This window comes from Lagopus muta, chromosome 1, assembly GCF_023343835.1.
Source record: "Lagopus muta isolate bLagMut1 chromosome 1, bLagMut1 primary, whole genome shotgun sequence".
NCBI lineage: Eukaryota > Metazoa > Chordata > Aves > Galliformes > Phasianidae > Lagopus > Lagopus muta.
Genome location: NC_064433.1, coordinates 103,761,217 through 103,783,282, shown reverse-complemented (window position 1 = coordinate 103,783,282; position 22,066 = coordinate 103,761,217). Strand labels below are relative to the sequence as shown.

Sequence of the window (22,066 nt, the reverse complement as noted above, 5' to 3'; positions counted from 1 at the left end):
ACAGTTAATGGGTTTGCTGTTTGCCATGCTATGTAAGATTACAGAAATATTAGTAGCTAATTGCAGCCTTGCAGATGTCACCAGTAGGACAGCATGGTGGTTTCTACAGCGTATGAGACAGGCTGGAGGAAAGGTGTTTTTGCTCCACTCTGTGCTGTCTTCCTTTGACTCTTGGATGTTTAAAGCAGTGATCATTTCTTCACAGAATCACAGAAGGGCTTGATTTGCAGGGGACTTCAAAGAGCATCTAGTTCCAACCCTGCCATGGGCAGAGTTGCTACCTTTCAGATCAGGCACTATATTGGGTTGCCCAGGGCCCCTCTTGACAAGGGACAAGTGAGCTTGACTGCATTTTGGATACCCTGCCTGAACATAGCCACCGTGGGAATATTTGGTCTTTCTACCTTTCCTTTTTGGTGTGAGGCAGAGAAGAATTAACAGCTGCAGTTGAGAAACCGACAAGGCTGGGCTGACATTTGTGTACACATGGCTCCTTAAGCCTCCCTGCTTCTTTGCGGGACTGCTGAATTATTTTGTGCCGATTTCTCTGGGCTTTTGGGTGCAGAGGTGCTCAGCAGAGCTGCTCATGTCTGCAGGCAGACGGACCGGGTTGTTCATGTGGTGACTTGCTCCACATGAGGCTGATATGCATGAGCTCAACAGCTTCCTTTTGAAGAAAAAAGCTGGTGTCAGCAATGTGCAGGGAGACACTTCTTCCCCTGACAGACCTGAGGTTCCTGCCAGAACCTCAGGTTCCTGAGGTTCGCAGCCAGAAGTTGGCAGCTTTGTAGGCTGGAAATAATCACGTGTAGCATCTCGGGAAGGGGAGCTCAGCATTGCAACATCTAAGTGCTGCTTTTCCTCTTCAGAAAGCTGAAAGCATCCAGGTTGATTTAGGAATGAAAAGAGCCATCACACTGATAAGTACAGGTGCGAGAGCACGGTGCATCGGGGCCAGAGAGGTGTTAACAGCACATTGCTGCCATGGTGCACTGTGCGGCATTGTTACAGCAGCGCAGAGCCTTCATCATGCGCATGGCGCTTACGGCAGCAAAACTGCACTTGGCTGGAATAGCTTATGCTAAGCTTGTTTTTCTTTGGGGAGAAAAAAGTGTTACTATAAGCTGTGTCACAATGCTGCTCATATAACTGTATTGCAGTGGCCTCTGCAGGCATAGTCAGAGGTCATGCTCTAGTGAATTTGTGACTGACATTTCTGTGCTGGCAAATAGATTTGTAGCTTGGATTCCTGCACGGCGCAGATCTGTCTTTCCTCCTTTAGTATAAAGAAGATAGCTTTTTGATGAAGATTTTATATGCATTGTATGAGGAGCGGCTGAGGCCCCTCAGCGTGTCCAGCCCAGAGCAGAGGAGCTGAGGGGAGCCCTGATGGCGGCTGCAGCTCCTCACAGGGAGCGGAGGGGCAGCGCTGAGCTCTGCTCTGTGTGACAGCGACAGGGCCCGAGGGAACGGCATGGAGCTGCGTCAGGGGAGGGCAGCTGGGGGGTCAGGGAAAGGGGCTGCACCACAGGGCGGTGGGCGGGGAACGGGATGCACGGGGCTGTGGGCACGGCCCCGGATTCTGAAATTCAAGAAGCATTTGGACAGTGTTCTCAGAGGTAGGGTTTGGATTTTGGGAGTTGCTGTGTGGAGCCCAGAGTTGGACTTGGTCATCCTTGTGGGTCCCGTCCAGCTTGGGATGTTCCTTGGCTCCATGGTTGAAAACTGGAAATGCTGAAGTGCAAAACGTTGGCTTTTAGTTTCTTCTTTTCTTTTAGATACATTGGGTCTGAAAGTGGTGGAAAAGGACAAGTAAACAAGGGGAGGAGGGAGTTGCATTGGAAATATTTTGATTTCACAGTCGCTTGCTGTAAGGTATGTGCAGCCCATCAGTGGGCAGTTTGATTGTTAAAGATGGGAAGACTGTCCCTGGTGGCAGAACTTCAGAGGCCTCCAAAGCATTTGCAGGTCAGGCTTTCTACTCTTGATGTGGAAATTTCATGAGTAAAGACCTCTTAACTAGTACAGAGAGTGCTGCTTTCCAAAAGGAGAGGCAAAGGCTGATGCAGCACTGCAACATGAAGGAGTCTGTGTTGAACTCGATGATAAAGGTGTCCTTCACTTCTTAATTTTGGTCTGTCAAAAATAACACAAGGGGCTTCCTTTAAAAATTCCCTTTAAAATGGCCATAGCCTTTGTCTTTGAGGAATGTCCATATGCTATTAAAGTAAGTTCATCCCCTTGATATAGGTCTGTTGGATCAGCGTGGCAATATGGTGGGGCTGTGACTGGCTGAGGAGCAGAAGGCAAGTCAGTCACCTTCTCTGGTGGCTTTGGCACTGGAGGGAGGAAACTTGGCTTACAGGAGGCCTAATGTTTGGTCTCCGTGATACTATTTATAACACCTATTTCACTAAAACTCTCTTTGTCCAGGAACACAGTGGGATCTTTCTCTGTGCTGCTGCTTTTTGCATTACAGAGGCTCCAGCATGCTTATGGGTCCTGTGTGCATACCCAGAAAAACAGTGCTGTGAAAGTGGGGGAGAAGAGTGGTCACTTCTGCTGTTTGGAGACCTCTTCCTTTATCAGGCAGGTGCCACTTATGGGAATTCAGGAGCAGCTGTGAGCTCAGGTGGGCTGAATAATTCACTTGTAGCTTGGACGTAGGTGAATGTGATCAGTATGCTCACAAATACATGATGTGTGCGTTTTTACCACAACTTTTATTTTCATATGGGCTGGGAATGATGCCACAGAAAATATCAGTAGCTTTCTCAGCTACTAAAATCATCTACCACTCTGTAAATTTAAAGGGGAAGCTAGGTGTTTTCTTTTAGGGCTATTTTGGGCCTCATACCAATATGAAGCACTGAAATGAGGGAATGACACCTACTGCTACTGAAATTATAAAGTGTCTTGTAGATTTATGGTGTCTTCGTTTGATGGTGTGGCTGATGTTTCTCCAGGCTGGCATTTTTGAAGAGGCTCAGCCATTGTTTCATTAAACATTTGCATTTCTAGTATGTACTTTAGAATTCCTTAAAAATAATAAGTAAATCCCACTTATGAACCATGTGTTTTAGCACCGTATAGCGTTTCATTTATGTGACTATACCCTGTAGTAACATCTACAAGTAAGAAAAATATTCTTCTAATAAGGACTAAGGCAGAGTGTATTAGCGACCTTCTCTTGTAAGAAAGCACTGAAGCAGAGCTGACAGTAAGCAGTTTTCCACCAATGCTCTGGTTGGGCTTCAGTCAGGCAAGCTCTGTAGCACTCTCTCTAATAGCAATACCTGGTGACTTTCCAGTAATGTTTCACCTCGGGGTAGGAGATCCATTTTTCTTTTTTGCTGAAAGGTTTATTCACTGAAATGTGGTTTATGAATCTGGGACAGCTGAGGAACTCTGGAAGCAGTTATAACTTGCGGAGGGCTGCATTCAGACAGTGCTGCGTCACACAGATGGAGTAAGCCTCAGCCAGGGTGCTGAGCAATTCCTACAAACACTAAAACACACCAAGGCTTTTCAACTGAAAACTTACTTTTCTAGATAGATCATTAAAATAGAGAAAGAGTGACATCCCCACCCTCATCCCTTCACTCCTGCACCTGCAAACACGTGTGTGCATATGCATTCACATGCAGCTTTCTGTCCCGTATCAGAGAGGATGTCACTCCTCCATGACAAGGAAGATCCAGATGGGAGTCCTCTGTCTGGGGAGCCTGAAATCTTGATTTTCTACCATGGGAGGCACCTTCACACAAGGCTGTCTTAGGGCACTACATTATAGGATGGTGCTGGGACAGTTGTCATCTGTTTGTCTTGTGATCAGTTGCTTACGCTTTTCATAGAGTATTAGTGGGGCACTGAGAGAAAGTGGGAGCCTGATGCTGGAAAATTCCCACAGAGGATTTGGAACACCTTTTCTTTAGCTTTCTTTGGTGATGTTCTTTGAATTGTTTTCAAAGGAAGAGGAAAACAAAAGTTCTTTTTGACAGTCTATTGTGTTCAGAGGAGCTCGGTGTACGAAACCTGCATTGGCCATCCTTCTCTGCTGGCTTTCCACTGATCGCAGGTAGCTTATGCATGCCAGCTGCAACATTGTTCCTGAATGAGACATAGTTTGCAAAGCCAGAGGGGAACTTGAAAAACTGTCATGAATACATTTATTTGAATTGACTGTTCAAGTTACCCTTTTCTGCCTGTGAACACAGATCCTGTCTTTACACAGCCTTTTTGTTTTGCTGTATGAAACAATCCTGTCGTTTTAACCCTCCAAAGGAAGATCTGGGCTTCATTGTATCTGCTTTGCTTTTGTTGAAGGTATTCTTCCGTTTATTGGCCCTTGCCATGAATGATGAAGACTGCAAGTGTTATTCTGGGTGAGGTGAATGGCTTCTACGGGAAAACCTGGCTTGGGCATCTTTTGACTACATTTGCTTTTTATCACTATTACATCACATCAGTAATGTGATATGATCAATTATGATCAATATGAGGCAACATCTTTTATTTTGTGACTTTCTTTCTCTGTGTCAGCAGCACAAGTCAGAAGTGTATTCCTTTCTTTGCATGTCATCATTGAAAGCATTAAAAAACCTTGTCCCTTGAGTCAGATAATTCTCCTTTCAGTACAACAGCTCTGAGTTTCTTACTCATATCATAGTTCCTATGCTAGTCTTTGTCACCTTCATCTTAGCTAGTACTTTTCCAGAAAGATATCTACTGCTCACTTCTCCACTATAAAATGGCTTGTCCTGTTAGAGAAAGAGATGGAATGAGTGTGCCACAACCCATGTGGCATTTTACTCATTTCCCACTTCTTGCTGTGCCGTTCCTTCTCCTCTCAGATGTGTTCCTCAGACTCGCACGCGGTTGAGGCTTGGCAGATGGTTGTATCATTTCTTGGATCACTTGTTCCCCAGTCCCAGGCAGGATCCTGATCTGCAGGTTTTAATATAAAAATTATTGTACTTAAACCTGTGGTTTCTTGTACCACTTCTCTCATAGTTTTGGGATGCAGATTAAAAACTCCTGCTGACTGGCACATTTTAAACCCTTTGAATTTAGCTCCCCAGATACCTCAGATGTGGTATTCACACACTTCACTCCCCCATGCCCTTGGTGAAAATTAAGTCAGAGCATTCACTTTCTTTTGAAGCCAGGTTCAGAGCTGGCTGGTTTCACTTTCCATCATGAAGCTGCCTTACCCTGCTTCACAGTGTGGCCTTTCCTTCTCAGAAATGCTCACCATCAGCCCTGTCCCCACACCCGTTGGGCTCTTAGCTCCCTATGAGATGTCTCCCAAGAGGTCATGGCTCCCTGTAGGTGTTGCGCCCTCTGAACTGAGAAGGTAGCTCGTAATGTGAGGACTTCAGTGCCGGGTGCTTCTTCAGTGGGGTAGAGCTGGGCTCTCAGGAGATGTGTGATATACGAGTTGTAACTAAAACCGGTAGGCCCAGATAAGCGTACTGCAGCGCGAGTGCATTTCAGTGACAGCGTTTGAGTGATCAGGTTCTGTCAGGATGTACCAGATAAAATCTGCATGCTTAATTTAACTCTGACAGCGGCAAGCTGGTGCAGACCAGCTGAGTTTTGCATGAATGTTTCTGTATGCATGCTGGTGAAACGGTGAGGGTTTGTCCTATGGTAATGCCAGGCTGTGAAACCTGCTCTGGAGTGCTTGATATCATCTCATTAGACAAAACCAGAAGCCATGTAGTCATAAGAGTGCTGGCAACAACAGATGCTTTCAGTGGCAGCTGAATCTTGCTAAAGACCAAACTAAAAGTAGGAGCTCACTAGTACCAGGACTTCCACAAAGCATGCTGCCTTGCTGTGTGTTGAGTTTAGGGCCTCTTACTACAAGAAAGTTATTGAGGCCCTAGTGTGTGTCCAGAGGAGGCAACAAAGCTGTGAGGGATCTGGAGCACAAGTCTGATGGGGAGTGGCTGAGGGAACGGGGGTTGTTCAGTTTGGAGAAGAGGAGGCTCAGGGGAGACCTCCTAGCTCTGTATTACCACCTGAAAGGAGATCCTGGTGAGGTGGGAATCAGCCTCTTCTCCCAGGAATCAGCGATAGGACGAGAGGGGATGGCCTCAAGTTGTGCCAGGGAGGTTCAGGTTGGATATTAGGAACAATTTCTTCTCAGCAAGAGCAGTGCTGCAGTGGCACAGGCTGCCCAGGGAGGTGGTGCAGTCACCGTCCCTGAGGTGTTCAGGAGCCGTGTGGATGTGGCACTGAGGGATGTGGGCAGTGGGTGTGGGGGGGTGGGATGGTGGTTGCACTGGGGAATCTTAGTGGTATTTTCCAGCCTTAATGATTCTATGATTCTATTCTTTGATTCCAACAACTTAAAAAGACGTCTTCTTCTTTAATACCTTTCCTTGTTGTACTTTGACTGGCCCCTTTGCAGAATTTACTGTTACTTTTCTGCTAGTTCTACAGCTTACCTTGCCGTGCAGCTGTACTTTGGTGAGGTACTTCATTGTCCGTCATAGTAAATCTGGCAAAAATGTGAGAGCTGCTCTCATCATGAGCTCGCCTGAGTTTAATTTGCTGTGTGTTTTTCCTTAGACCTCTGGAATCCCTCCCTGGTACTTAAGTTGGGGTATCTAAAATTAGGTACTTGTGTTTGTATCTCAGGCACCATCTTAATGATCTGTGTGAGGTCCTTGGCATTGCTTGAAAATCAGATTACTTACCTATGTGTTTAAATGAGGATATATGCTAAATGCTTCCTCTCCAATTTCCAACCCCCCCCTCCAATTATTGGCCTTAATTTTTTTTCCACAATGTTTTTATCCATCACATCCTGCCTGCTATGGCTCCCCACTCACTCAAGCCAAGGATTTTGATTCTTATTACTTGAGATTGTCACTCTGGGTGGTTTTGCAGTATCTGTCCAATGTGAATATGTATACTGATACACCCACATGGTGGCTTGTCTCCTGCTCTGAACATTATCTTGTTACTTCTAAATGTGTTTGTTTTTTTTAATGAATTTGGCATGCTCTGTCCTCATTGTGCATCTGCAGTTCGCTGTTCCATTAGTGTGAACAAAAAGTGAATTTCAGTCAAAGTATAATAACAATAATGTATATCCTTAAGATAAATAAACAAGCCACATTTTATTTTTATTTCAGTTGCATTTTGGGCGTTCTTTTCCTTTTTTAAGTAGCGGATAAATGCATGCACAGTCATTCCAGCTCCAGCTCCTGTTCTCATTCTCTCCCTCCATGAAGGCTAGACAAATTCCTGCTTGCCCTGCAGCACTGTGTAGCTTTGTGCCACTCGTACTGCCCCAGGGCAGGCTGTAAACCCCCTCCCCCCAACTTCCCAGCACCCTGCACGCAAGCTGCTGTTAGCCTGCCCCACGGCTCCAGGGAGTTGCCCTGTTGGCTTCCCATAGATTTGCTTATGTCTGATGATCTGAAATTAGAATCCTTTTTCCCTGCTTTGCCTTTTTCTTTCAACGTGTAAATCCTTGCAGATTTCCCGAAGGGAAGAAAGGGGGATTTTCCCACCATTAAAAATGAAAGGAAAGGGAAGGAGAAAGATTGAAAACACATAAGATACTTGTAAAAGTGATTAGAAAACAAACAAACCTGCAACTGGGTCAGTTATTTGCATCCCCTAGTATAAATATAGAAACCCTGAATAGGGAGCATCCCCTTGGGCTGGCTGCCTGCTCTGTTAGTGCATTATCAAGGTACTTTGTCAGTGCCATGCCTATGATTTTGTCTTCTTTAGCTGTGATTTGGGGATGATTGTCGCTTATACAGAGATTGCGCATCTCCTGACAGACCTTCCTCTCTCTTTCTTTTTTCATCCCTTCCTTAGAAATTCTCATAGGTGTGGTGCTACAGCTTGAGGAACAAGGCTTCCCACATCTTTTCATTATGAACTCTGTACAAAGAGAATGTGGGTTTATTTTTCTTTCCCCTCCTCTTCATCTGGAGCAATCACACAGCATTGTTCTCCTAACTATGACAGATGCAAACGGTACATGATAGTGAGGTGGTTATGAAGAGTTTTTGCAATTCCAGCACTGCTGGCCAGTTCTAGCAGATGTGTGGACATCCCTCCCAGCCTTGTCTGCATGGTCATCATCATCTGACTACAGATTCAGGAGTTCTTTTTGACACGTAGCATAAGAAGTAGTTGGTTTGAAATTCATTTTCCTTACAAACAAAAAGCTTATATGGCATTTTATGTAAAGAAAACACAAAGAGGAGTATATTTGACTTTAACTACTTTAAAAGAAGTCAACCAGCTTCTGCAATCCACTAGAGTCGGGCTATGAGCTCAGTGACATCATACTTATTTCAGAGATTATGCTGAGAACAAGAAAATTTGGAGAATTTCTGATCTCAGGTATGTACCCTCATCACAGGAAGCCACCTCAAAGAACTGGTCTTAGAGAAACCTCTCTTCCTTCATCCCTTCCTTTCTCCCTTCCTCCCTCTGTTCCTTCCTTTCTGCCTTCCTGCCTTTCTTTCCACCTTTCTTACTGCCTGCCTCTTTCCCATCCACCTACCCAACCAGTCATCCAGTCCATCCATCCATCCATCCATCCATCCATCCATCCATCCATCCATCCATCCATCCATCCATCCACCCATCCATCCATTATCTGTACATCCATCTCCCGTGGGTTGCTGTGTTTTGTTTTGCCAAGGGCAGCTCAGAAATACAGGATGAGGAGAGAACTGTCAGGGCAGCAGGACCCTGGAGCACGCTAGAGCATTTACTTTCTTCTCAGGGTAGATGCTACCATTGATTTTGGCAGCAATTCATGTTAACAAGTGGTAATAAAGGCTAACAAAATATGGCCTCCGGTTACAAGTAAAGTGATTCACCGTTTCAGTAGGCAGGATCGAACACTGAAGCTACAGTGGTTTGGAATAGGATTGGATAGTGGGTGGAGAATACAGCCCAAAGGTACTGATTAACATTAAATATTTTCTGTATCAAATGACTGCTGTTTCCTGTCGATGTATATCCATCCTGGTGTTCTGCAGTAGAATGTGTGAGGGCTTCACAAAGCTGGATGAAGATTTGTGTAATGACTAACTGGTCTCACATTTGCAGTTGCATTTTGAATCTGACAAAACCACCCAGCATAAAATAGAAAAGTAAAAATAGAATTGAAGGAGAGCTGTCGTTCTTCTAGCCAGCATTTCGTGTTTGCTGGACAAGGAGATATACTTGCATGCTAATTTTTCCTTGCTGGACGGGAAAGGTTCTGCTTTGAAAAGGAGGCTTTTAGAAAGCTGTAGCTTTCATATTTTTCATCCATTAAAGCTCACGCTGAGTGTCTGCAAACAGAAAGAAAGCAAGTGTGCTGATGTTTTTTCCTTAGTCTTCTGTCACTGTAAACTCATCATATGAAAGTCAAAACTCTCTTTGCTATACCTAGAATCACAGGTAGCAGATGTGATGAATAACTAGGTGCTCCTTTAATATATTCTTCTTCCTTACTATGCTCTCATTTAATCCATTCATCGTGGCTTGCTGCAAGCTCCCTCAGTTTGAACTGACTTAAGCTGCTGTGTTCTGAGCCCTGTGGGAACTCCTTGGCCTGATTTTTCAAGGCACTGTTTTGTGGCTATGAAATAAATACAGCTGTGCTACTTCCAAGCCTTCAAAGAACAAGGAGTTGCACTGATATATGTAGGCATTAGCATACATGCATGCACACATGCATCATACATGTGTACATATATCTGTTTGTGCATGCACGTTTGCAGGAGCCGGCTCTAAGACTGAATATTTGGTCTTGAGCATAGATTGAAAATCTTCCTCTGATGGTTCTTTTCTAATGAGGTGGGCTGTTCCAAGCGTGCGTGCTTGCAGCTGTCTGTCAGCCCTGAGAGTGGTTGCTGTGAGATACTGGTAATCTGAGCACGCAGTTAGCTGCCCCTTGATCAGGCTCTGCTTGCATAGCAAGTGTCCAGGAACACCTAAAGCAAATCCTGCGAGGGATTTGGGAAGCAAGCTGTAACAAACCATTTTGCTTCTTTTGCTTCTGTCTTTTCTCCTGATGGAGGAGCGCATACATCCCTTTTTGCCTCAGGGACTTCCCTTTGGCTGTTGACTTGTGTGAGGGGAGACCTCATTGAAGGCTTCCACATGAAGGACCCACAGAGCTACTGAGCAGGAGAGCTGGGGCTGCGGGGGTGAAGTACAGAGTGTGGAGATGAGGACCATTGCAGTGCGTGTTAATGACAGGCAAAGATAAATATGAAAACCTGATGTTTTCCTTGAAAGGTGCAGCTTGCTTTCTTTTGAGAAAGTCTCTCCAAGTTGAAGAAGTTAATAGGAACAACCATTTTCAGAAAGGAAACATAACCTTCTGAAGGAACCGTGTGTGCATGAACAGTCATCGTTCTTGCAATGGATGTTGCCAGCCCTTCAGACTCAGTAGAGCTTAGTGAGAATTTGGATCACTCAGCTACCAGTTCCGGGTCTCCACTTTGGATCTTTTCACCTTTTTAACAAACAAGGCAATTCATTTAAATTTTGATGCAGAGCGTGAGTAGAAGCAGAGGATAATTTACACTGGAGGAGCAAAGCAGTGTGTGGAGCAGGGCACATTGTGGCTAGTGTTTTGCAGAAGTGAGCAGAGTTGGCTTCAGGCTGGAGCAGATCTTTCTGACTGAATTACAGACTCCTCAAAAACCACTTCATGATGGAAAACCTGATAAATGCTCAGCCACATCTGTATTTTTCCTCTTTTGGACACGTTTTCTGTGGCCACAGCAGACAGATCTGAAAAAAAGATTATCACAAATCCTATTTCTTTGGAGGTGAGGAATGTACTTCATAGGATTATCCGTCATGCGGTGGATGCAGGTGGAAAGCCTCTTGCCTGCAGGACCTTGTTTGTCAGCAAGATTCCTGACTTATAAACTATTGGCAGCTGGCATGATAATGAGTCCATTTCAATATAAATGAGCTTCATTTTATTAATTTCTGTCAGCTCCTGAGCAATTCATGAACCGCTTTTCAGACAGAACTCAACCAATAGCTTGGGGGGAGAGGGGGAGGTGAGGAACAGAGAGGGGAACATGAAGGAGGAAAAAGAAAACGCGAATGTTTTCAATTTGGAAAGGAGCCGATGACGCTCATTTCTTTTGAGAACCCAGCCAAATGGGGATCACAGTTTCCCCACCAGATAGCTCTAATAACCTGATAGGCATCGGTAATCTCATCCAAAGCCTTTTGTTTTGTTTTTCTTGAGTCTTTTGGAGGTATGTGTAAGTTGTACAGCTGGGCTTGCGGCATTTTGTTGACACTATTGCAGGGCCATGGAGGAGCAGCTGTGTGACTGGAGCTGGTGTGGGCAGAGCCCTGGCTCCTCTGGTGGGCTTGTGGTGCCTCACAGGACCGGTCCCTGTGTGTCTTCCAGTCATACCAAACTAAGAAATTGCTTGGGCTTGTGCATAAGCACCTATGTGACTTCAGGACTGTTCTAATGACTGGCCTAAGGCCTAGGTAGGCACAGGCTGTCTCTTGTATCCACGCTTCTGTGGGTGCAATCAACCCCAAGAGCTTTTCACCGTGCACAAAAATGCATGTAAACGCTCTGCCGTACGCCTCTGATTTGTCCTTGAAAAATGTTAATGAAATCACTGCTGGGATTACTACCCTTTTCATAAATCAGGCTGTCGGCACAGAGGCATGTTGTCTGGGATCTCTTGGTTTCAGGCCTTTCTTGGGTGGTTTGCCTCCAGAGATTAAGCCTGTGTCCCTCAGAGGGTGCCTTTGTGAGAGGCCATGTTTGGAGGCCATGTCAGGACAATGGGAAACGGCCGGAAACTGCAGCATAGGAAGTTCTGCACCAATGTGCGCAAGAACTTCTTTACAGTGAGGTGACGGAGCACTGGAACAGGCTGCCCAGGGAGGTGGTGGAGTCTCCTTCTCTGGAGACGTTCAAGACCTGCCTGGATGCCTACCTGTGCGACCTGCTGTAGGGAACCTGCTTTGGCAGGGGGGTTGGACTCCATGATCTCTGGAGGTCCCTTCCAACCCCTACGATTCTGTGATTCTGTGATTCTGTGAACCCTGTCCAGGCAGCAGGCACAGGTGTGTTCTCTGCTCTGACTGCTCCTTTGCAGGGCACCTTCATTTCATCAGGGAATTGTACTGCAAAAAGTGTCAGGATGAGGAGCTCTGTTTATTGGGCTCAAGGCATCTGATTGGGCTTTTCCTTTATTCTACTCTCATCAGATTGTATCATTCAAATTGAAACACGGCATTTGCATGCTGTATTGAACAATGTTTCCTAGGTAAGTGATGATAATAGGACTTGGCAGAATATGTCCTCCTGTATGGCCGTTCCTGCTAACCCTTTGTCTGATTTTTTTTTTTCTCCCCTCTTTCTCCCCAGGTTTTTGGCATATAGTCATAGACTCTGACGAGGGAGTAATGGAGGCGCTGAGTGGCAGGTGCTGACAGCTTCTGCAATCCCAGTAACTGTTCATTTTGGTATCATTTGCAATTCTATACCTCTAAATGCCACAGTTCTCTTGGGGAAGGTTGCGCTGGATACCAGTATTGCCTTGGAAGGTACATGTGTGTCCATACATTTTCTTGAGGAGTTTGCTGTGTTTGTATAATGGTTCGTGGGAGGGGAAAAATTGGATAAGCTGCATGTGGTTTATGGTTACACCCATTTAGCAATACAAAGGCATTTGAATTGCTATCAAGCAGCTATTGATGACATCCCTTCCTCCCTCTCTCCTCTCTCCTCCTCTGATTTGAATCGCCTGCAGGGCCTTTTTGGAGTCCATCCCATGCTTTAGCATATACGAGAACGGCTTACAAAAAAGAAATGGCTGGTTAAAAGGCTCTTATTTGGAAACAATTAAATATACTATTGGAGTTTCTGGGAAACTCAAAGACATGCTGTAGAATTTCAGTCTCCTTCTTGCCCTTTTGAAAAAGCGCACGTTGATTACAATAAAATATGTACGTTTGCACTTGGTTATTAGCCTTGTACATTTTTCTATGTGGTTCTTGTGAGTTCAGTAAAAATCTTTGTTGTTGGCTGGAAGATTTGCGCAGAAGTTTATTTCTGTAGAATCATTGCTCACTGTGGATTTAATCATTGTTCTGGTTCTCACAACCTTCAAGCTTCGCTCCAGGAGAAAAATACAGATTTGTCACCAGGGCCTCCTACTAGAAATCTAAATTTAAATTGGCAATCTGTTGTCTTGCGAGGTGCTTCAAATTTGGTTGAAAGTTAATTATATGTCAGATTTTCTCCTGGAATCTAAAGGCCCAACTTTTTGGAATTTGGAGAGTTAGTAACATAGGTTTACTTTGAACAAATATTTTGGCTTCGTAATATTTTTAAGGAATACTTAATATTGAGGAGAAGGGAAGAGAAACAAAAATTACAGATTTCAAATGAAATGGTGCTCTTAGATGGGACCATCATCAGTGGTCGTTTGGAATATGATCTTCTTTATCTGTAACCATTTTATATGACTCAGCCAGCAAAGACTCAGCAGGTCAGCTAGAGTTCAACCAGTCTGTGCAGGGCAATTGATAGAAGGAGCATTGTTTTTTCCAAAGATTTGCTGCAGAATTTTTGTTCTCCCTGGTGATATCCTAATGTTGATATCACAGTCACATACTGAGTCTTTGTTTTCCATGATAAAAATAATTAAAAAAAAAAACTTACTGTCTATCGGTGTGCAATAGACAGACCTTCCTGATCCTTCCTGGACTTCCATGACTGATATTTTCCCTATTCTGAACCAGGATGGAAACAGATCTTGTAGGAGAGGGAGCCCTTTCCCAGAGCAGTCATAGCTTGATGGTCAGGCTGCCCCTCGAGGATGTGGAGGAACAGAGTCACAGCCCCTTGTTTGCTTCACTTGGGCTGCAGATACAGATCTTGATCTTCTGCTTCTTTGGCAAGTGACTGAGTCACTGAGCTGGTATCTCCTCTAGGAGACGTGCCTGTCTCCCTGCTTGGGTTTTCATGTGTCTTCCTCTTGGAATGGAGAAGTCTTTCATCAAAACCTGTCTATTCCCACAAAAAAGTTGGGTTTTGATGAATCGACATTTTCTGCTGAAAAGTTTCCAACTGGTTCTGCTTGTGATAATGGTCTGTGTGCACTAATCTCTGCTGGCTTTGGAGAATAATTCAGAACAGATTTTTGACACGTCGCAATCCTTGGCCATGCTTGACAAACCTGTTTAAAGCATCAAGACGTGTCACACTTGATTTATGTAGTATCCTGTGGGTACCTCAGTAGGTCTTTAATGGTCACCTTTGGATTCAGGCAGGCGAGCTAACAAGGGGAGCCTTTGTCCTATCAGCGTTTACGTGCAAGTCCCATTAATATGACTCATTTTCTTAATTTGACACAGATTTTTTTCATTGAGTGTGCTAAATTCAGTTAAGCCATAGACAGGCAGCATCTGGCAGTTGTCGCTGGAGCAGTTGGAGGCGTTTCTGCCCCAGGGTGTCTGCTGCCTCACTCCTGCTAGCTGAGGACACTGCATCTGCACCACGGCCTCCCCTGCCACCTTCTCCCCCCTTCCTCTGGCTCCTACATGGCTCTACAGCCATGCTGCCTGTCCTCACTGCATCTGCAGGTGGGCTTTCTCGTGCTGGTGCTGGTGCACATGCGTTCAGCTCATTACCCCAGCAAAACTAAGCTTCAAAAATAGTCTTTTGTTTTCCTTCTCAGTTTAATTTTTCCCATTTTGGTGAACTTGACTGCAAGATCCTGTAAACACCTGAACTGGTTTGGGGGCAACTAGTGGAAACTAGTGGGACTTGCATGCATGTCAACCTGCAGCATATAGCTGGGGAAGATGGAGGGATTGCGGTAAGGCTTCACTCTGCGTGCAGGAGCAAGCTCTGGGCTAATCACCTGGATAGTAGCTGTCTGCAGGATTTGCAAAGGCATCCTCACCTAAAGCGCCAATACCTAGAATTAAAAAGGGACAGCTATTTACTTTGAAGTCTGGCACTTCTCTCGCAGGTATCTGGCAGATACTTCTCATTGTGTGAAACTGCTCAGTAAACATTCCTGTAGCCGTCTGCGTCTGTGGAGGAAAGATTTTCCTCCTTCCAGGAGAGACTTTTCTGGCTGGGGATGCAGCCTGGGCTGCTGCTTCTTTTTGGTTTGGTGTCATTCTGCCTGGTGTGCATGGATTCTACTTCGAGGTGGTGGCACAGTGCTGCTTTCTGCAGCACAGTGTTTTCATCAGCAAGTGTGCTTGGCTGTGCAGTGCGCTAGGACACTCCTGCCCTTTTGCAGCTCCATATCAAAAGGTAAAGAGCCTCTCGTTTAATTTTTCATGGTTTCAAGAGAACTTTTAGAATTGCTTTTTCTCCTTAAATAGATACTGAGGTGATGGTTTCATTGCTGGAGATGAGGGAAAAATGACTGCATGCTCTGATGTGCTTTGCAGCTAGTGGAAATCCTTTCAAATGAAAGTATGGTTAGTAAGAATTTCAGAATCAAAGCAGCTAAAAGTATTACCCCAAGAGAGTTTCTTTTGCAAGAGGGGGAGTGTTGAGGTCTGGCTTTAGGCATCAGTGTGGAGAACAAAATGCAGGTTTTGTGCTCTAAAGTGCTTCAAAAGTAGCCAGCTGATGTTCTTTTTTTCTGTCCAGTCCATATCAGAGGTCTGTAGCTTCTAAGGAATAATAAACCCTGCCTGGGGATTTATAATGCTGTTACTTTTTTTTAGATTAAAACCTACTCTCTGTTCAGCACATTTATTTTTCTAAACGACGCATGATAACCAAGTCTCGTGACAGTCAATGGGAGTTCAGCCATTACATTCAGTAGACGCAGGGTATTTCCTGGTATGGTTCCCTTGGCACGTGAGTATATTTACTTTAGATACCGAAATGTCCAGATATTTCTGGAGGCGCCCATTGCTCTGGCACTGAGCAGACTTTTAGCCTCAGATGCGACCTACCTAGCTGGGCAGAAATACTAAGTAGTGTTGTCCTCTGTTTTCTGAAATGTTACTATATAAGCTGAGTTCCACTCTACGTATCCAGAGCAGCCTACGGCAGAACTGCTGTGCCCACGTTTAACGCAGTCAATTCATTGCTTTTGGTGTATTTTATGTAGGGTTAATTCAGTTTCATGCAATAGTGATATTGTATATTTAGATAGTGAGGGAGCACGCATGGGCACATTCAGCCTGTGAATACTTGGCTCAATACTCATTGGCATGTCCTGTTAAAGGAGAAGAAATTGCCTGGAGAAATTAAAACCTCCAGAATATTTTACTGTCGAGACAGAGTTCTTTTTTTCAACCCAGACTAATAGAAGTACCTTAAAATGAGGAAGCTTTGTCTTGGAATTTCTGTTAATGATTAATGGACTATTTATCTAAATATAATTGTCTTATGTGTAATTCAGGATCCCTCCTATTTAATTTTGAATGGCCATGTACTTTAGCATTTACTTTTCTTGCTCTTCGTCTTGCTCTTTGGTTCAGAAGGAACCAATACTACTAAAAAAATATTTCTGACATTTGTTGAGTGAGAGCACAGATCTCAAAGTGTTTTCCAAGGCTGAATCCAGATCATGACTGCCATCTGCTAGATGGGAAACCCGTTTCAGGGAGGGGCGTGCAGAACTTAATAATGCAGGAGGCTGGATATGGAGAAGGGGACAGAAACCCAGTCCCTATCTTCCAGCTTGATTTTCTCTTTGCTAGATCAAAGTGCTTAGATCTAGCTATCTGCTTCAGAGTGAGCAGAAAGGAAAGGTTATTTTTGTATAGTCTGAGTCACTCATGATAATGTATTTTTCATAATACAGCTCTCTTGTGTGGGGATCTTTGTACCTGATTAATGTTGCTCTGTTTTTTGTTCCAGAAATCAAACCTATCATTAGCTTGCTAACAAATAGTTGAATTTGTACTTTGCTATTTGGTCCTTCAACTTGTGGTTCCTAGCAAAAAAAAAACCCGAAATGTCAAATAAAGATGTTTGTCCTTCTACTTTTTGGTGCCTCGTTGCATGCAGATAAACAGTCATGCCTATCCGCTTGTTGATTTTTTGAATTTATATTGTTGGCTAGAATTGTGAAGGATTAGTTAATATCAGTAGTCAAGTAAGCATGTGCGTGGCTGAGATTAATAGTGTACCTTCTGATAAACTGGCTCCAGACCAGACCACTATTCAAGGTTCAGTCCTTCCCTCTTCTACGCTCATCATTCACCCTGGCATAGCAATGATCTGCCTTCTTTCTTTGTACTGATTTATCTGATTTGTAACTGTAAGGAGTTGGTACAGTTGCCAGCTCCCTTAATTAATTGTTGAACTGTTGAATTACTGTAACCGCTGCTACAGCAAGCCTTGCTGACTTTAATGGTCCCTGATCTTTCCCCTTGCAGACTGTGAAGCCATGGGAAACGCGGAAAGCCAAAACGTAGAGCATGCCTTCTATGGAGACAAGCACGCCAGCCTGGGCCGCAAGCACACATCACGTTCACTTCGCCTCACCAATAAAGCTTCTCGCCGGACCCGACACGCTTCTTCTGGCAAAATTATCCACAGGAACTCAGAGGTGAGCACCCGCTCCAGCAGCACCCCCAGTATCCCCCAGTCTCTGGCAGAGAACGGTCTGGAGCCCTTTACCCAGGAGGCCAACCTCGAGGACTTTGGGAGCCCAATCTGGGTGGACCGTGTGGACATGGGCTTGCGGCCCGTCTCCTACCACACCGACTCCTCTGTTACGCCCAGCATGGACAGCAGTACTGTGCTCACCGCAGCCTCTGTCCAGAGCATGCCCGACTCTGAGGAGAGCCGGCTGTATGGAGAGGAACCACCATTCCTGGCTGAAGGCGACGGGAGGCTGCGCCGGTATGCGCCAAACGGGACGAGGTTCGTGGAGACAGCCAGCTTCAAGAAGAAACGCTCCAAATCGGCCGATATCTGGCGGGAGGACAGCCTGGAGTTCTCACTTTCTGACCTCAGCCAGGAGCATTTGACAAGCAATGAGGAAATCCTGGGCTTGGCCGAAGAGAAGGACGTTGAGACGGCCCGGGGAACGGAGGCTGAGTGCAGCCCCCAGCAGTTGGTTGGCTGCCAGCGTGCTAACTCCATGAGTGACTTGTACTCCCCCAAAGCCCCAAGTGCTACAATAAATGGGGGCCCACGCAATGCTTTTGGAGGGTACTGCCGGAATTTAGTGTCTGACATCCCAGACATTGGCAGCCATAAGATGGCATCTGGTGCTGCCGAGGATGCGCCTTCCTACAGTAACTACAATACGCTGCCCTGCAGGAAGTCCCATTGCCTTTCAGAAGGAGCCACCAACCCACAGATGAGCCATAGTAACAGCATGCAGGGCAGGAGAGCAAAAACTACTCAGGTAAGGCCATCTTTTTCTCATAAAAGGGGAAGTCTGTAGTATTTGCCAGGCTGTTTCTGTAGATAAAGGTATTCCAGGTTCCTCCAGGCTGTTTTTGTTCAACACCTCTGTTCCAGGAAGCAGCAACAGGGGACTGTGTCCAGGCAAGAGCTGACCCAAACAGTCTCAGGAGGTGGCTTCGATACATCAGTGCAGCGTTCCTTCTCTGCAGCTCTATTTGGGTCTTTTCCACTCTATGCAATCTCTGGAGAAGATTGCTAGTAAAGATCTTCTTGTGTATTTTACAGAGCTGACGGTGCCTTTTCCTTTCAGGGTAGCTGCCAAAACCGATCACTCTGCCCAGGAGCTCACACACGTTGCTTCTCCCCTCTCTGCCCTCTCTGTGCTCTCTGCCCCCTCTCCCCCTCCTGCACGCATGCACACATGTACTCCTCATGGTTGAAAGCAAAGGAGAAATCTGCGAGTATTTCCCCTCCACTTCATTATAAATGCTTGCTGGGCTGAAATTTCACTCTTAATTAATGGTGTTCACATCTGTGCAAAGCATCACCCAGTAACAGTGGTCTCTGGAGGAGACTGCCAGTGCTGCGAGCTGCTTTGCTCACCCGCTGCAGACTGAAGAATGATGGAGAGTGTGTGGAGAAGATGCTGATTCTAGTCTGGGAGGACATCGTAGCCATCATCCATTACAGGCAGCAAGGAGCCAAGACAAGCTTCTCTATCTGCTGCCCCTCCTGCCCTCCAGACAGTATTTATGCGACCTTTGTTCTGATGGCTCCTGTTGGGTTTGCATTGTGTTTTGTCCTGCTTTGCTGTGTTCTGCCTGGTTGAGTTACACAGCTGCCTGGTGCTGCAAACAGCAATTCTGTAAAGAGCAGACTGCTCTTAGAGGGGGGTGGAGAAAGGGTTTTCAAATCCTGACCACCTGTACAGCTCACATGTGGCAAACACTTTGTAGGAATGCTGTGCTTGTTTTAACTTTATTTAGTTTACTTGCTGAACCTTCTCAGAGCAGAGCTCCAGCTGCTTCATGGAAGAGGCTCTCTGGCATTTTTCAATGTCAACTATTTTCTAGCTGTGGGCATCTGCTTAGAAAAATGGCTGAGGGGCACAGACAAAGCAGTCTGACTGCACAGGTCAGAGCTGTGTGCTAGATTGCACGCTTCAGTGGCTCCTCTGATTTTATAGCATGTTCTCGTACAGATGCCGTGCGGCATACGCACCGCACCGCGTGACCCAGAAAAAGAAAAAGCAGCACGTTGCAAAAAAGCATCAAGGTTGGAGGCCAGCAATTGTCTTGCCACTGGGCTGAGCTTTCATCAGGACGCTAATGTTAGAGAGAAAGAGACAAGGCTCAACAGCATGAGTAAGGTGGCAGCGTGCCGTGGCGTAGGTGCGGGGCTGCCTCTGTGCAGAGGGCTGTGGGAAGGCAAGAGGAGCCCCCCCTGCAGCTGGAGGGAGGACGTCGGCTGGCACCGACTTGTGAGAGCTGATGGGAAGGGGTTGCTGAGTGACTTACCGGCTGTGCTTGATCTGTGGGGATATGCTGCTTCTAAATATAAAGATGACACGCTAAAACAGATGCTGCAGCGTCCCACAACAGCAGCTTTGTACTTCCAAATCAGCCCTTTATTTTTGGAAGTATTTTTACAGGGAGAGCGCATAAGCCCTTTGGTGCAGGCAGTGCAAGATAAAAAGGAAGAGGAGAACAACAAAAGCAAGATGTTATTTGGAAGCCCTGAACGTAACAGCTTTCATGAAAGATTATTAGGTACAATGCTGCCTGCAGCACTCTTTCAAGTGTATTTAAGAAAAGGGGAGCAGTGTCACTGGTGATAAGTGAAGCACTTATTTTTCTTCTGGGCGTCTATCCTGCTATTAAGAAAATTCCTCTGAGGAACTTAAGTGAAAGTCATGAATTTGCGAACCATGTTCAGCTATACCCAAGGAAATGGCTTGTGGGATGGTTTCACTAGGTGCATCTCCTGAGCCTGGAGACAAACAGTGGCTACGAGGAGGCTTGGCACTGATCATTACCCCAAATAAAATCAAGAAAATTAATGCTTTGGAGAAGTTAATATTCCTTCCAAGCCTTTAATCCTAGCAGCATACAGTAAGTATAAGATACTTGTCAGTAGTGAAGTCATGTTAGATGTAACCTACCTTTAGCAAGAATGGGGCAGTATCTGTCATTATGTGTTTGAGTGAAAAGGAAGTCCAAATTTGCACATAAAATAAAAGGATGGGTTCCCTGGTAAAGCTCATTAGGTGGTTTTGGATAGGGTGAGAAGAGGGGAACTACCAACCTGTCCTTGCACTTTGTCCCCAGTCTGAAAACATCTCAGCACTTCACTCAGATGACACCACGAGGGTGAAGAAGAGCGTGATGGTTACCCCAGCATACAGGTGCAAGCTGAGATGTAGATCTGTTGGCCTTACTGCTTAGCTGTTACTGTGCTCCTTGGCACTGCACTGGCCTGTGCCTGCTGGTGCTCAAGCACAACTTTGGGAATTGTTTCCTTCTGCCTCTCCCAGGCCCAGGCTTTCAATGCTTTTTCAATGGGCTTCACATCCTTAATGACCCCCTTATCATTATCTTTCAGTTTTTGTGGTGTGCTGACCAGAGCTGCTGGAAAACAAGCTTGGTTGTATCATAGTATGGACGTGCTGGACGTGTATGGACAGCTCTACAAATTTTGGTGTAATGCCTTATCCACTGGTTTTCTGGAAGTACATGGCTTACATTAAAGTAAGAAATAAAGTAGAGAAAAAGAAAAAGAAAATCTCTTCCTTCCAAATTTAAACCTTAAATTGAACTGTGGGAGTCACTTTCCACTAATTGAGAGGGAAAGCCTTTTAATATTGGAGAGACAATTACATTCAATATATGCTAGCGATTAATATTCACAGAGTGGCTTTGGTGCTCCCACGCAGCAGTTCTGTTTTTTGTAACATTTTAACATTAAGGATTTAGATCTACTGAAGTGAGACTTCCCGTAGAGCTCTGCTGGGATCCTGGTTTGGCTTTTGGAGCTGATGTGATGTAGGTGGGAAAAGCTTAATTGGCTGACATTTTCACCCATTTTTGCTTGAAGAGACACAACCTCCTGTTGGATACAGCTTGTTCTGGCTGTGGGTTGTGAGATCCCCAGGATCCTACAGCTGACTAGTTGGGATCCGGATTTCTGTGAAATGGCTCTGTTGTGTCCTGCTCACAGCTAAACACATGCATGCTGGAGATTCCCTCCTCCTTTGGGACGGTGTTCACAGGGGAACTGTAACCTCATACTCTCCTGCTGTTAAGAGCTCTCATTAGAGTCTCAGGGTGCAATTATGGAAGGGAAGCTCTGAGATATGGCTTAGTGCCACTTCCAAGCCCATCTTGTGTTCTCCTCTGGACCAAAACCTGAGACCTCCTTGGACTTTCAGCACTGGTACTTGTTTAGCAGTTAAAAAACTAGGAGTAGAAGCTATGGGTGTATTGTCTCTTAAGGTATTTTACTAGCTGCATGGTATGTCTCCTGTGTGCACCATGATCCAAACAGAAATGCCAAAGCACTTCTTCTTGCTGGACCACTTAGGCATTAAAACATTGGCCTCTATCCTCTCTGGAGGCTCATTCCTCTGAGCTTTATAATACAGCTTATGATTTCTTACAGAAAGCTCAGTTAACATTACAATCGTGCAGTCCA

The 22,066-nt window shown here is 45.3% G+C and overlaps 1 protein-coding gene across 12 annotated transcripts in view; it reads left to right on the top strand.

Annotated features, from left to right (window-relative positions):
• Nucleotides 1–22,066, top strand: part of TIAM1 (TIAM Rac1 associated GEF 1) — a 172,192-nt gene that overhangs the window by 74,651 nt on the left and 75,475 nt on the right. For 6 of the 12 annotated variants that reach the window (XM_048934118.1, XM_048934121.1, XM_048934120.1 and 3 more), the window contains 2 exons: nt 12,398–12,576; nt 17,395–18,374. In XM_048934118.1, coding sequence (XP_048790075.1) covers nt 17,406–18,374 — 969 coding nt within the window. In that variant the 5' untranslated portion in view covers nt 12,398–12,576; nt 17,395–17,405. The remainder of the gene's footprint in view (nt 1–12,397; nt 12,577–17,394; nt 18,375–22,066) is intronic. The other 6 variants (XM_048934125.1, XM_048934123.1, XM_048934128.1 and 3 more) reach the window with 2 other exon arrangements.